The 16,421-nt window shown below is 39.7% G+C and overlaps 1 protein-coding gene across 1 annotated transcript; it reads left to right on the top strand.

The window, feature by feature from the left end:
* The first annotated feature begins 11,376 nt into the window (after positions 1-11,376).
* LOC140322792 (transmembrane 4 L6 family member 4-like) lies at positions 11,377-15,731 on the top strand. Its single transcript, XM_072399398.1, has 5 exons — positions 11,377-11,621; positions 12,774-12,842; positions 13,536-13,711; positions 14,838-15,051; positions 15,391-15,731. The coding sequence occupies exons 1-4, from the start codon at positions 11,439-11,441 to the stop codon at positions 15,025-15,027; spliced, it is 618 nt and encodes a 205-aa protein (XP_072255499.1). The 5' UTR covers positions 11,377-11,438; the 3' UTR covers positions 15,028-15,051; positions 15,391-15,731.
* The last annotated feature ends 690 nt before the right edge of the window (positions 15,732-16,421 follow it).

The raw sequence follows: 16,421 nt of genomic DNA, 5'->3' as shown, positions 1-16,421 counted from the left end.
TGACCACTATGAAGAATTACCCCTTACTGTGGAGAGATCTTCTTTAATCTCCTGTTTTGTCTTTGATCCAGAAAGTAAAAGGGAAATCTCAGACAAAAAAGAAACTCACAACGGTATATATCAGTGTGAATTGATGAGAGTTGCACTTTATCATTTGCAAAAGTCTGGTTTTCAATGACCCATATTATCTGGATTGTAATGCAGAATAGACATTAATGTATGCACGGCTGTTTATGGTGCGCCTATCAGCTTCTCTTTTACCTTAAACTAATCAGTCATTACTGGGATAAAGATGACACATGACATGCTTTTATCATCTCCTACAACGTATGGACTTGATCACTGCTCATAAAACTGAGCAAAAGCCAAATACAATGTGATAAACACAACACCCAGCTAGTCAAGTGCATATGACATCATTGAAAGCTAAACCTTGTGTGCATGCGCTCTGGTGCTGCTTTTTCCACCTTAACATTTGGTACCAAAATCTGTGGCGTCAGTGTTCCGGGGAGCAGTGATGTCATAAGAGTCAGTCATGTGACAGTGCTTGGGTATAGCAATTTGCCATTTTGACAACTGCTCCCGCTGTATAATACAAAGTAATTCTCACCTGAGTGCCTGAATGACCTAAATATACCTTTGTTAGTTTGGGAAATTTTAAACTGAATTCTAGATATAAAAGAAACAAATCAATGCAGCTCTGTAATCCTTAAGGTACACACTTTATTACAAGTATGATGTCCAGTGACCCACTTACTTTAGAACCAGGCACAGGTCAAGTAGTGCTGGACTGGGCTTCCCCATTGGAATAGGTAATAGCTGTCCTGTAAGTTCTTTTAAGTCTATATTCAAATCCAGCTCACATACTCGTTTATCTCTTGTAAAGACAAACTGTGAGTGCTGGTAGTGTAGGACAATATTCCTGACAGTGGGCTATATTGGCAAGTCTCAGTATCCCAGTTTCCTAGTCTGCACACATACCATGCCCATTATTTCCACCATCCCTGTGCAGAGTTTCCAGGTCCGTACATCTCCTGTGTCCATCATGAAGGGTTCTCACCAAATCTGCACCTTGAGTTTTATAGTCTGTATACCTTCGGTGTCCAGTATAAGTGGCTCCCAAAATCTCTGAACTGTTGCCAGTCCTAAGCAACTGCTGTGCCCATTATGATGGATTCCCACCATCTCTTTGCTGAGTTCCCAGGTCTGTACACCTGCTGTGCCCATTATCAGTGGCTGCACCATCCTGTCCCATGGTCTTCACACTTGCTGTTCTCATTTTGATGGGTTTCCAACCTTTCCTGCATTCTGTAGGGTCATAACTATTATAGAAGATGTCATTCCCCAGCAGTTGTGGAGAAGCTTCTAAGTGGTTGGCTTTGCCAGCCATATCTGAGACTGAAGAGGACGAGCCTGACCACCAAACGCATCTTCAACTGCCACCTTAGGCCCCACATTGTTTCTCGGAAGCCCCCAATATGTAATAGGGAGATCACCCTGTTGGACAAAGCATATTAGACTAGATTTATACAGGAAACTAAACACTTTCCGTTAACTCGCCTTGACATACATCATGCAACAAAGGCTGGAGTACATGCAGGCTAGAAGTGGCTTAAAAGTTTCTGCAAGAGATGAGCAGTGCTAGAATGTATCAAAGACTGAAGAGAGGTTAAAAAAATATCAAGATACAAGGCAAGCAGTAGATGATCAGTGTTAGACATTTGTGAACCAGATATTCCATGACCATGTCATCAATAGCCCACCATCCCAGTCCAGGAAATAGATGTTGCCTCTGGATGATGCCAAAACAGTGATGGTGGTGTCCTTCAGAAGAAGAAGGGCTAGTAGTGTGATCTTTATGAGAGGTAATATTCACCTGGAAGTGATACACATTACTGAGCTTGCATTTATAAAAGATATCAGATGACAGGTTCACTTTACAAGAATTAATGAATTGATTAGAATATGGAATTCTCTATTTTTAGAAGCTCACAATGCCCTCTGATTGGAGGATCAGTTCTACTGTCATAATGGAAAAAGATGATAGAAATAAACAATTAATCTTCCACTGAATTTGTGATGCAATGAGCATTGATCTGGATTGGGTTTCCTGCCAGGTATCACTGACGGATGAACGTCTTCAGGGGACAAGGTTCAGTAAAGCGGGGTATTATCACAGAATAAAGGGCACCCTCCCTGTTTATATTATCTCTGGTATCGCTGCATCTTATCAGCCATGTTATTAATAGCTCGTACTTCCTCTTCCAGTGTTCCCATGACATGTGCTCGACCTTGCTATGGCACATAGTTTGGGATGGGCTTATTGATTCCACATTAACCTTGTTAATACTTAATTGAAAGTGAACTGCAGCCTTGCCTTTAGTTTTGCACAGTTGTTTGTACTCCCCTATGCTGATTTCATTGCACACCATGAGCTTCTCACAACATGCATTAGAAGCTGCATCAAGTCAAATAGAGCCCGCCTCATTTCATGGCTACAGGATGTCCAGCATATTTTAGCTCCTCCCTTCCCTAAACTGCCTGTCCCTAGCCCCACCCTTTTCATTTAATGGATTTCATTTTCTTTCAATCTTGGAGGCTCAGCATCAAATGTCAGTGTTACCTGGGGCAAATGCCTGGGAATTCCCACTCCTCCAGATTAACATCTACGCATTTTAGCATTTTATAACTCCCGCTAAAGCCAGCCCACTGCTTGCATCAATGGTAAGGGTACTTGAGAGGAGCATTGAGACAGAATGCTATGATGCTTTCAGGAAAGTGTGTACAGCACCTTGCTGATTCCTCCAACCAGCCATGACAAGAGGAAATCTTCTAATGCAGACACCTTTTCCTCTGCCCTAATAGTAGCCTAACCTAATCAGAAGACCTTGCTTTTGTCTACAAATCTAAGATGACTTGGATAGGTGTCTGCCTCTCCACCGTCCTGTTTTTAGCACATAACAAAATTAACATTCTTTCTAGGTAACTATATGTATTCGAAACTTGTTCCCTGGACATATTTGGGAGCCCTCCGACCCAGGGATTACATTTTATTTAGAGAAATAAAGATTTAGGGTTCACAAAAGTCCCCCTTACAAACCTAGACCTATTGGTAGATGATTGGCGGATACCTAATTTTACTCCTTATTATCAGCTCTATTAGCACCATGCAGTTTGCCTGGTTCTCCGTCTGCTCCTTCATATAGATGGCCTAATGTGGATACCCCCAATCTGATTCCCTGGATCCTGTGTTTGACATTGCCCAATTCACTCTCAATGTGAAGCAGACATCACTGCAAGGCATCCTTATGTTTCCCTCATGCAGTTCCATTGATGTACAACCAAGGGCCTTTTAACAATTTCAGACTTTATTAGAGGTAAGACTATAATCAGCATTCATTTTTTACCCCCCAACATGGATCTCCCTCCTAAGGAGTTTTTTAGATACTGTCAGATCTCCTTCATTAGAGACAATTTTTTCAGGATACACACTTTAAATTTTTAAACCCCTCACGTATTCAAATAACTATCTTCTTGGTAGCCAGTGTCACTGTGGGCAAATTGTGAACTCCTGCCATGCATGTTCTAGACCTAGTCAAATCTAGGCCAAGTTGGGTGGTCAATGATAAATTGTGTTCGAGCAACAACAATCCCAAGGTTTTATGGGATTTGTTGACTATCTACATGACCTAATGTGACTTGCCTTGGTTCAAGATGTGTTATCTTACTTTTGGTGTATATTCTCCAGACATACAGTATATAGCAACCCTTTTGGCCCCAACTATTTCTCAAGCTTTAGCTCAAGTCTATATTGAAGCCTGAGGAAGAGCTGGGGCCCACAAATATTGCTGTATGTCTGTGATTGTTTACTGATTAATAAATACCCAAATATTTTGGCTTCTGACTGTCTCTTAACACACAGGAAGCAAATTTTTTCTCCAAAACAGCTGTAAAGCGGTATTTATTGGTTTTAAACAGTGGTTTGTGCCTATATAGAGCTATAAAATAAAACAATGTATGTGCTTGTGGCAGTGTTTATTGGCTATTTGCAAAGTTTATGACAGTTCATGGAATGAGATAAGAAGGAAACTGTCTGTTGATCTTAAACAGTCTGTGACAGGCACCAACATCATGTGACTCATTTACTGTAAATGGATTTAGCAATTAAGGCTAATAGAGGGCTTTCCTTCTTCACTATGGCCTCCAAGGGCCTTTGGATGACCCTGAACTGCTACTCCCAGGATACATTGCTGCTGCCTATTCATGACTTGTTTCAAGGACCATTACATTTTTCTGTGAAGGTTCTCATTCATCAAGCTCATCGTATATATTTAGGACTTATTCTTGAAATATTGAAGTAGTTTCTAAGCTGTGCAAGCTGTTTTATTAAAAAAGATGAAGCAACCTAGAAGCCTGCAAAATGTCTTCAACATTTAAAGGACCTTTTCATACTTCAAACAGCCCCGGTTGACTAAAGAGTTGATTAGAGAGTGGTTTTACGCCCACAAGCTGGTAGGTAGAGTTGAGTCCTTTCACATTGGCTGGTGATGGTGGCCGAGGCCAGCTACAATGTCTAAACTTTTTTTTGTAGTGCCTTGTAGTGCCTTGGAGAGAACATTAAACACATCAAACCAATCCTTGCCCCCCTAAATAGGCCTACAGTCTAAAGTCTCTACCTTGCCATCATAAATGCCCAACAAGGTCAGATAGGGTGGCATTTGAGTCACCATCTATGAGATTTTGAGAGAACAAGACTCAAGAATAATGAAAGATTCTGTTAAAGGTTTTAGGTCCAGTTTTATTTTGTTGTTGCATTCTCTCCTTTTTTTCTTACTTTTCAAACCTTTTTCTTACCTGCTGCATTGTATTCAGGAGAGGACTGGAAATTTAGGCTTGGAAGACACATACAACCCCCTGGTTTCCGATGCCACAGGCTGTTTTCTGCAGGCTAAGAATTGAAATGTCATGCTGAATGTGCCATGGTGAAAGCTGGGTGTTGGGTTGAAGAACATGGTTTATTGTAATACAATACAAAGCGTGCCTAGACTATTTATTCTATAGAGATTAACCCTCTTCTTTTATGTATTTGATTACTTTAAACTTTCATAAGTGTTGCAGTTACTTTGTTTATCCTGCTTCCTCTGTGCAGGTTTTGAAGGTATTTCTTACATTTGATGGCAATTGGCAAGGGTGGTGCATACTTTACCTATATGTCTGTGTTTTTCAACTGGGTTTCCGTGGAACCTTAAGGTTCTTTTAAAGGTTTCTTGAACAATGAACAGTGTTATGCTTCTCAGGTTAGTTTAGGTGACCCCTAATTCAAAGGTTCCCCCATGATAAAGAGTCTACATTATGAAATTCAGAGCATTATTAGATTCCTAATCCTCCTTAATGTTTAGAGGTGGAGACTGTGGCATCAGCATGCTATGATGATGTAGGAGCAACCTTACCTACTACTACACCCAGAAAGCACCATCCCTAATTGTCAAACTTCCTTCCATAAAACTGGGATCACATAATAAGGGCCAAAGTTAAAATATTGTTTCATTTAAGTGAATAATACTTTTTAAAATACTGTTTTATCATGAATATTCAAAAAAGTAAGAAGAAAGAATGGCATGTATAGGTCCACTTTAAAAAAATGTAAGATATAAACTATTGATGAGGAAATATATAATGAGCTAATAACTACTATTAAAATACCACACCATTCTTACATAATTCATATCATTCTGTTTGTTTTAAAATGAGCACAGCACATTTCTGAGTTTGTATCCTTTCAGCATTGACGTCCTTTGTGGTTCCCAATATTTGGTCACAGGATATCCTGAAGATGCCAAGTAGGTCGATGTTGGAAGATTTTCCTCTGCTTCCTGTTTAGACCTACACAGTTCCTGGCAAGAAGAGCTATAAATTACCCATCGACTGTTAAGCTACTTACACACGTGCAATAATTATCATTGGAAAATGAACGACTAATGATTATGCATGAATATTTTGAACGATCGTATTGTGCACAATTTTGTACATGCTGTAACGATACGATCGTTCAGTTATAATCCACCAATAATGTACCCACGCTAGATACGATCATTTGAACGATGCAGGGAGTGACATGTAAAAGGGAAAGTTTACTGCAGAACCATCCACTATCACTGAAAGACTGTACACACAATAGATAGTGAACGATCATCATGCAATCTAATCCGCCGGGACGGCTATTCATTTCCAGCAACAATCCTCGTTCATCTGCGTTGTTGGTCAGTGGTTGTGCACCTTTTTTGTTAATGACTATTGGACAAAGGGCCGTTAGTCGTTTGTTTTCGATGATAATTATTGCAAGTGTGTACACAGCTTTACTGACTGACGAAAGCCACTAAGGGCCATTAGCCCAAAATATATTATGCTAATTAGCCCAAAGGCCAAATGCCTCTCAAGATATGTATACATGTCAGATGATTGTTGCCCAAGAAGAACAGTTGTGCTCGTCTCAAGCTAAAATCTGACATATATACTGTGGTCCCTCAACGTCTTTCCATAGTATGCCACTGCGAACTGATTATTTATTAATTTAGCGATCATTCATCATTTCACTAATTAGGAATGACCACCGTTCCATCCTAAGGGGAAGAGCATAGCGAGGTTCCACTCAATCGTCCTTTCCCCAGAATCCAGAGATTCCTCTGATGTCAATCTGACTTCTATACAGGGCTTAAGTTATCTAGTGATTGTATTTTCTCTCCTCAGTATCTTATTCTCTCTTTTTTTATTGCCCCACAATATGCAGGATGAGAAGGATAGTCCGTGTAATGCAGAAAGCTGAGATTTTTTTTTCCAGCCTGACCCTTCTAGTAAGCCTGCCATATCTGTACCGCACATACCTGTATAAAACCCTTCAACCAGTCATCTAGGAATTTCAGTAAGTTTATCTGGTAAGGGATTTTCATTTCCATTTATTTAGCTCTGAGATTACCACAGCTTTAATAAATATATCTTTCCCAACCAAAAGCTATTGAATTGTTTCAAAACAAAACTTTAGTTCTTCTTTAAGAGCAGAAAAGTTTTAAGGGTAAAATAAATTAGTGTTTCAAGGTATTGGATAAAATCATTCTCCCAATTAAAGGAAAAATACTCCTGTAAAGAATTTTGTGTTTCATTAGAGGGGATAAATAAGGTGTCCTATATGAAAGAACAATAACTGAAATTTGAGTTCTTTTCCACCATAATTATGACTTAAACTTTAGTCATCTGTAGATCACTATTTCTTTGAGTGGATGAACGCTACCCACTGTCTCATACCCAAGGTTTACCTTGCTAATTACAAACTATTTACGTTTGACTTGCACCAGCTTTTGTGACCCCGGAATAAATCAAATCTATGCAAATTCAACCACAAAAGCCATGAAGTCATCTGCATAAAGAGCTACTATGCCAAGATGGGCCTGGTATCCCAACATCCCCCAAAGCTGCTAGGACTAATTGAACTCCTACACACATGCACAGGAACTACGTCACCTAAGTCCGGACAATCAAGATAGCTGAAAATTGGAACCAGAAAAAAGAAAAGAAAAACTATGGTAGTGCCCACAAGGGAATGGGGCTAGGTGAGTCTTACCAGGGGGTATGAGTATTTTATTGCAGAAGTGACATCACATAAGGGAACTACCTGGTCAAAACTTTTTAAAGAAAGGATTTAGATCCACTTTTTCTAGGAAAAGCTAGCTGACTTGATAAAATGCTGGTTGTATACCACTAGTTTTTCTTATAATCATATTTGATCATTGAAAGAAAAACAAAAAAAGGGGGTAAACCCCCACCCCCCATCAAACTATTTAAAATACAGCTGGGGGATCATTAGCTAGTAAATGATAAGTATATCATGATGTCTGGTCAAAAGTGAATCGCATGCTTTGTTTTAAGGGTACTAAGAGAGTATTAGTAAGAGTAGAAGGTAAAAAGCTATTAACCTTTGTCTGTCAATGAAGGGAAGCTTCAATCCAATCTATATGAAATAAATGTATCAATTTTTCTGAGAAAAGGTGAAAGTAGGGGGGTCCTACCCATTTATGTAGTATTGTCTTCTGAGCCATTAAGGATATGATAGATAAGAGTTTTCCACATCCCTTTACAATCCCAGTTCTCTGTAGATTCAAGGCTCCAAAGATGGCCCAAGTAGGGGACAGTGGGAGATAATTTACCAGGACGTACAAAGTAACTGATCTCCAGGAATATCTAATTTTGGGGCATTGCCAAAGCATGGCATTTAGATCTGCCTCAAGCGCTCCACATTTCAGACATTGTGAACTAGAGTTTAGACCCATGTCATAAGCACGGTGTGGGGGGTGGATATATGCACAATGAGGACAACCTACAGGATCCTTCACCCCACCACCCTCTTCTCCACCAAAACTAACATACACTGTACACTAAACACCACACACCCACCCGAGCTCTCTTAACCAGACACAACTTCCTGTAGCACTCAATCTTGTCTTACAACTCCATGAAACAGTCCCTACCCCAAGCCCCCAATTACCTGCAGGGGTTGGAGTGGGCACAGCTGCTCCTTCGGTCAGGAGGCAATTAGTTTTGCAAATAATTTGGCATTGATAATATATAACAGATATTCTCCTGTATTTTTTACAGTTAGTAGAGTCCTTCCCCTTTCCATAAATTAGCAAAATATGAGCTTCCAGCATCTGAGGGGAAAATGCAGGAACTGCAAGTGCATTGCATGCTTTGATGTAGAATGGGGAAGGAATTTCCTTAGGTTGCTTATAAAATCTCACAGCCTTGACCAGGACATTTATGTTTAATTAGTTTTTTCATTGGCCATCTAGAATATCATCAGTTTTTTGACTCAGCTATCACAACAACTAGAAATAGAGGGAAAAAAATGTGTTATCTGTGCATAGTTACCAAATGTTTCTGACAAACAACCTCTTCAGCCTTCTTCACATATCAGTCGGTCCCCCAGACATGGCATGATGCCATGGATAATATCCAGAGTAATAATCCAGAGATCTACAGTAGATTACTATCACTTTGTAGTTGTATTTTTCATTATCAATTTCCCTAAAGCTGTACTGAGAAATAAAATCATAAAAAGGTTCAGACCCAGGGCAGCTTGAGGCAAAATAGGACTCCATAGTCCTATAGTCATCCTCAGGTTGTCCCTAAACCTCCTGACATCTTGTCAACTGGGCCTTTGGAGAAAGTTTGGGTCAATTGCCCAGTTTGCGCTACTCTAAATCCAGCCTTGTACAGACTTCATTTATCAATATTGATAAGACATATTTTATGGGATTTTATGGTATTATACAATAAAAAGACACTTTGTATTCCATTGTTGGTACCATTTAGTATGGCAGAACACCATTTTTACATGGGGGAACCCTTGAATTACCTTTAAGGTCCTAGGGAACCCCTAATAATAGAAGAAAGAATGCCTCCTACATTACTGGCCAGTGAGAAGAATGTCAGCCTACAGAAAGCTGAAAAGATTATTGGTGTCAGTTAAACTGACCATTGCTCATTGGTCAAGGAACCCCTAGCAACCTCTGGAGGAACCCTGGTTGATAAACTCTGATCTAGTTTGTAGCACTTGGAAATCTGGGAGGCACAACACAAACGGCTCATTGCTAAAGGAGCACCTAGAAACCTCTTGAGGAACCCTTGGATTCCATGCAACCCTGGTTGAGAAACTTTGTTTTAGAGTGACGTCTCTATTTATACTACCTCCAGCGGAAAAGCATCTCTCCTCCGGAGTGGGTCCCCCCATTGAAATAACAGTCCCCAAACTTAGCACATATGGGCTCCTGTCCTTAGGTACCATTTCTATGGGTCCCTTCCTCTTTGGCTTCTCTATTCCTAAAGCCAAGTCCCACTGGAAACCAGGTTAATCCTCCCAGTGGTCCAATTTTTCAGACCCTGGGCTCTCAGGGTTTAACTTGCCCTGTCTCCCCTATATTATTTTAGAGGTCCATAGCAAGGCTTCCCTCTTCTTGAAGTTAGGACTCACTAGTGGAAACAAGACTCATCCCAGTGGTCCATTATCCAGACCCCAAACTAAAAGGGTGCTACACATGAAAAAACAATATATGGTAATATTGTAACAAATACATGCAAAACTTCATGCAACCTATCTACATGAACATAGATTCCTGACCTTCTGCACACAATATAGGCAGCGATATAACTTTCTGGAATCACAAGTCAAGTTCAGAGTACTACTACAACGCCATAAATCCAACAAGACCTTGGAGCAAAAACCGATAAAGCACTTGAATAATACTCAGAAAATGCTGATGCAAAGATCTTCAATTGATTACCCTCACTTTGTAGTTTTTTTTATTATCATTTCCCTAGTGATGTAGTGAGAAGGAAAAACAATAAAAAGATAGAGATGGACCTCATTGATCATGATTATGAACCAACTTTTTTTAGGTCTATTTATCAAGCAGTGAATCTGACATTCACCCAACATTATTTAGCAGAGAATCTTCATCTAGGTGTTTATAATGACAGTGATTGATTCTGCATCAGAGAATGTTTGGTGAATGTCAGATTCCTTGCTTTATAGCTAGACCCCCATGTCTTGTGTACCCATTAGACCAAAGTAATGGCTGTGGGGCAGAACAGACTATAAGGGGCCTATTTACAAAGAGGTGAATTGAATGGGCTTACAGATCGTCATATAAGGAAGTATTCTACTGACAGGATCACTAGAACTGTTTTTTCTTGTCCTTTTTGATATGCTGGTTAGACTTTCTGTGAAGTGATGATAAATGTTCTGGTGACACCTAAAATGTGAATTCCTCCAACTTCAAGGAGACTTCCTCTTAATTCTTGATTCATTCTCAGGACTGAGACTGAAGGGAAATCAGTGGTTAACAGAGAGCAAATAATATCCTAATTAAAACTCCCCCTTACTTTATCAAAAATTACCAAAGAAAGATTTGGATTAGGATATACTAGGATAGGGATCTTTTCACCCAAAATTCACCCATTTTTCCTTATTGGATTCAGTTGGATTGATATGTGAATCCTCAAGGAATTCTAGGTACAAAAAATGTCTTGATGAACTTTTTTTTTTGTCTTTTTAAGTATTTTAGTTTCTTCTCATCACTTCTCATGAAGATTACCAGAATATAAGATTTCCATATGACCACAGGGTCAGCCAGGGTTCGGTCATCTTGCAGATCAATATTTTAGATTGTGTCATCTTATTGTGTGATGCTGTGGGAGTCTCTGCGTAGCACTGTCACAGTGCGTCACTGTCTATCTCCCTCACCAAGTTCAAATTCCAATGTGGTGTGAGTCAGTGTTATCTGATGGGTTGGGTCTGGGGATATAAGACCAGCATCCGTCTACTCTTCACAATACCAGCAAGCTCCTTCTCTACCTCCTTCATCTGCTATCATCATCTATCACTCACCATGTGTACAGGAAAATGTGCCAAGTTCATCGGAATCTCCCTTTACCCACTAGTGGTCATCTCCCTCATTGCCAACGTGATCCAGTTCTTCCCAGGATGGGAGACTGAACCCATTCAAAATCCAGCAGAGCAGATGACACCAGAAGTTATCTACCTGGGCGGCGTCATTGGAAGTGGATTATTGGTAATACCATTGTTGTCTATTATGATCTGGGAGGGCGTAGGGTTAGACCATCAGACATTTTCCAGACGTTCTTTATCCGGGTGGGGTCATTGGACGTAAAAATTCTGGAAATAGTATCATTGTCTTTTATAATCAAGGAGGGTTTACAGTAACACCACCAAAAGTTCACTACCCAGGTGGGGGTCATTAGAAGTGGAATACTGGTACAAACATTATTGTCTTTTATATTCTGGGAGGGCTTAGGTTAGACCACCACACTTTTTCTATCTGGCTGGGGTCTTTGGAAATAAGCATTATTCTCTAATATAATCTCAGAGGGTTTATGGTTAGACAACCAGAAGTTGATATTTAAGTTGAGGGTGGCTGTTGATAATCTAAGGTTTCAAATGGCTTTATATTTAGAATCTTCAGTGTAACTGACCTAATTTGACCATTAAGCTATGGCTAGTTTATCAGTCTACTATTAGGGTCTGAGAACTAGGAAACCACAATGTGCACATTTCTTATTCTATGCTGCAACAATAGGCTTTCTCTTGGCATGGGGCATTGCTCATGAAGGTATACTTTCATCGAAGAGGTTGAATTTGTGATAATTGGTCAGTTCTTGGTCAGATCAATCTCATGTGTTGTATTCCACATTGTGTTGTAATATACAGGGAAACTCAGCCAATTATTTTGTTAATGAGCAATGGTTGAGTGATTAGTCTCCTGCTCCTATTAAAATGTAGGGAGAAGGTGACAGAAGATTAATTGATATCTGTTTCTGCTACGTGATAAAATTGTACTGCTGTCTCATGGGAGGTCAACCAAGAGAGGTCAGCCATAGCATTATGTGATCCCGGTTGATGGATTTTTATGTTGTGCGATAGAAGGAACTTAATCGATTAGTCAATCTACTGGTCTACTGAAAATCTCTTATTTAGTAGCTCACACTAAAAGCAATGTGGCACCAAGAGATTGTAGCAATTGAGCCACTCAAATTCACCCATGTAGCCCTTCGATAAGAGAGAGAATGAGACCTGGTGTCTCAGTGTCTTCTATTGGTTGATGGGGTATGAGCTTGTGATAAGACTCTTGGCTATGTATTCACAAGGTAAATATATTCTTTGTATGTAGAGCTGTCTTTAAATATACTTCATTTTCTTTTGATAGGTATTGATTCCAGCCATCCATATTCAGGCAACAGGACGGGAAAAAGGATGTTGCACTAACCGATGTGGGGTAAGATCCTGATTGTGTTTTACGTAGGCATAAAGTAAATGGCCAAAGGTTTTTGGACACCTGACCAGCACACATACAAGATCTTGTTAGCCATCCCATTCCAAAACCATGGTATTTAATATGGAGTCTGCCTGGCTTTACTGGGCTGCACTATTCTAGGTAGGCTTTTCTCAAAATTTTGAGTGTTTGGAAATTTGTGTCTATCCATCCATGAGGTCAAGAATTGATGGTGGGTAAGAAGACCTGGATGACCATTAGCATTGCAATTCATCCCTGAGGTTCAGTAGGGTTGAAGACAGGGCTCTGTGGAGGTCACACAAATTTCTTTACACCAAACCTACCAAAGTATGTCTTCATGGAGCATCATGGGGCCTCGTAATGATGGAACCCATAAGTCTTTCCCAAAACTGTTACCATAAAGTGCACAATTGTTTATGATTAACAGTTAACCTAACTGGAAATGTCTCAATCATTTGGTGGAATGTCCACTTAGATTGGGCCATATAATGTAACAAAATTCATAGTTTAAGATTGGGACGCACAAAAATGATCAGCATGTCCCTGCCTACTACTCCCTACTCTCCCTAGAATTTTTAGATTTTTGTTGGTTGTGATGACACATATTCATTCCAAAAATATTAAAATGCTGAAAATGTCACAAAATAATAACTATTTACCCTTTTTCTCCTGCAGATGTTCTTATCAATCATATTTGCAGCTATCGGAGTTGCTGGATCCGTATATGGTTTTACTGTGTCCGTTGTAGGCATGGTGAATGGCCCCACTTGCCTGTATACAAACACAACCGCCCCCACCAATGCACCTCCTGTGTGGGGTCGTCCCTTCGCTACAGAGCTTGAAAATTTCAGGTAAGACTTCATCCTATTTTCCTCCTCATCTGCTCTTTAAATATTCCTCCTCGAAATGTGGCACAACTAAATGCAAGCAATCCATTTTTGAACTAGATCTATAGATTTTTTGGAGGAGAAGAGAAGGCAGCACACAGTGTCAGAAACCCTGCAGCTCTCTATGTTGCCTGCTGGTGGCACACTCTGCAGCAATGCAGGTGCTGGTTGCCTGTGGAAGCACATGCAAGGCATGCCTAACCACAGTGCCACCAGCAGGCAACAAAAGGAGCTGCAGGGTTCCTGACACAGAGTTCAAGCATACTTCAGGAGTCTGGTTAAGAAAACATTGTTCACACCCAGAAGACCAGGGCCCAAAATGAAAGTCATTTGTGGCCAGTCCATTGGTCAGCATGAATATGAAGGGCAATTCCAAACCACAACATTTACAAATTGTTACTTTATTATTTTTTCATCTGACCAACTTTGGACATTTGGTAACTACTGTACGAGAAACAGGGGAACAAGGCACATGGAATGTTTAGAAGGGTAACAAGAAGTCCATCTCCCCCTTCTCTTGTTTGGTCATTTTTATATCAGAAAAACATATTTCTCCCCAAATTCGGTCCTATAGCACCTTTCTTCTGGGTCCCCAATCCTGTGGCCTCTCCTGTTACAGTTAACAAGGGGGACCAGACTCATTCCCTGGGTTTAGTCTCTAGACCGCAGCCCAGCTAAGACCTGAGGTAGCAGGACCATCTTACTGTAAAGCTCAGCTATCCATATATTTAAATTGTACCAGAAGCCCACCTTAAAAAAGACTTGATTGGCTCCATGCTTACTATGGCCAGGTGACTCAAGGTAGCCAACTATCATGCCTTAGATGTCGGAGATCCAGAACTGTCTAAAATATATAACGTTTAACCCTTAAAACCTCTAAGGTGTGCTATGAAAAATGTGTGAAACTCATGAAACCTCACAAACATCCAAATTGGTGTAAATATATCCACTGCAGAAATAAAGATGATCTCAGGCCTTAATTTGCAATAGCAGTTTTGGCCACAAGGGGAGCCATTGCTCATTGTAGTTTGTAGTTCACGCAAAGGCAGGATTGTAATGTATAATAAATATTTTTTTACCTCTGTTGCAGTAATGAAAGTTACCTGTTCAACCAGGGCATATGGGACATCTGCCAATATCCCAAAGATGTAGTGATGTTTAACGTTGTCCTGTTCTCCATTGTGCTGGGCTCCTCTGCTATTTCCCTTGTCCTCTGTACCATCCAGATGTTGAATGGCCTGTTCGGATGTATCTGCGGAACCTGCCGGAGCAAGAACTAATTGGGTGACCTCTGCGTATTTCCAGTTAGTATTTATTTTGAGTATATATTTTATTGATATAATATATATTGATATAATGACAATAGGTTTTATTCTACTGCTACAATTTATGTTAGTGCAATCAGCATCCTTGATGAATGATTCCTTTGCAGGACCGATTATTGTATATCACAGGGAGTATGCTGTTTTTAGAGACAAAGCTCTGCCATTGGATGTGATGTGCAGCAACTTGATATGAAAGGGAAATCTCCCAAAATTAATAATTATTTTAAACTATTAATAAAATTATACACGTCTGAAATGTATTCACACAAATTTATAAACTTCTGTTACATTGTGTAATAGACATATTTATCTCTGCAGGTTTATACATAAGACATCTGTCTTGTATGAAGCACAAAATCCCGACATCGGCAAGACGCTTCCCACTGCCAAGGCTGGTTCCTTCGGTCATCCTGATTGGTCACTTTTTTTCCAGCACCTTTAAGTGCACTGAAAACAGATCTGATTGGACTGAGGCAAGATGAAGGGTTGTCACCAACTCTGACTGGCTCACGTCTATGTTCAAATAGATGTATATAAAAGATTTATTTTTTTATTTATTCATTTTTAATAATGAAAGTATGAGATTAAACAGATGGTAACTTTTATGTCATTTTTGTCGTTTTTGTATTTCCAAATAAAAAATTAAATTCAAAGCTAAACTCAATCCTGACCTTCCCTTTTGGACACGGGTAGATTGTCCTCTTCTGGTATATAAGTGATTAATCTCATTTCCTGCACAATGCAACTTCCCCACTACAAGCATTAGAAGCTGCAGCAGTCATCATGACCCCACTTTATTTCCTGTCTGATGGACTACAAGTATTATCCAGCCCATTTCTTTTGTACTGTCCTCCTCCTCCTGTCAGTAGTTTAGTCTCAGTTTTATATGTGGGCAATTCCTAGGGTAGTCTATATGCAAATGCAGTCTGTCCAGGAAAGTACTGATACAGTGTTAGAGAGGTGTGAGTTGAGAAATCCCTCTTTTAACACAACCTTATTCTAGCTGTAAGCTTTTCCAGGATAATTCCACAATAAAACACCAATAATATATTTAACCATAGATAACAATTAATTAACTCAAATTCAAAAACAAAAAAGCAAAAAAAAACCATCAAACCATATAATTTTAGATATAGTGGAACTCTCCTGGAAAAGCTTAAAATCCCCCATGTACAATAAAGATGTGTTCAGAATCTCACATGAGAGCTTGTTGTAGATAATATTATTATTATTATAAATATTATTAAACAGGAATTATATAGCACCAACATATTATGCAGCGCTGTACATTAAATAGGGATTGCAAATGACAGACTAATACAGACAGTGATACAGGAGGAGAGGACCCT

Source organism: Pyxicephalus adspersus, chromosome 2 (genome assembly GCF_032062135.1).
Source record: "Pyxicephalus adspersus chromosome 2, UCB_Pads_2.0, whole genome shotgun sequence".
Classification (NCBI taxonomy): domain Eukaryota; kingdom Metazoa; phylum Chordata; class Amphibia; order Anura; family Pyxicephalidae; genus Pyxicephalus; species Pyxicephalus adspersus.
This window is presented reverse-complemented; position numbering and strand designations above follow the sequence as displayed.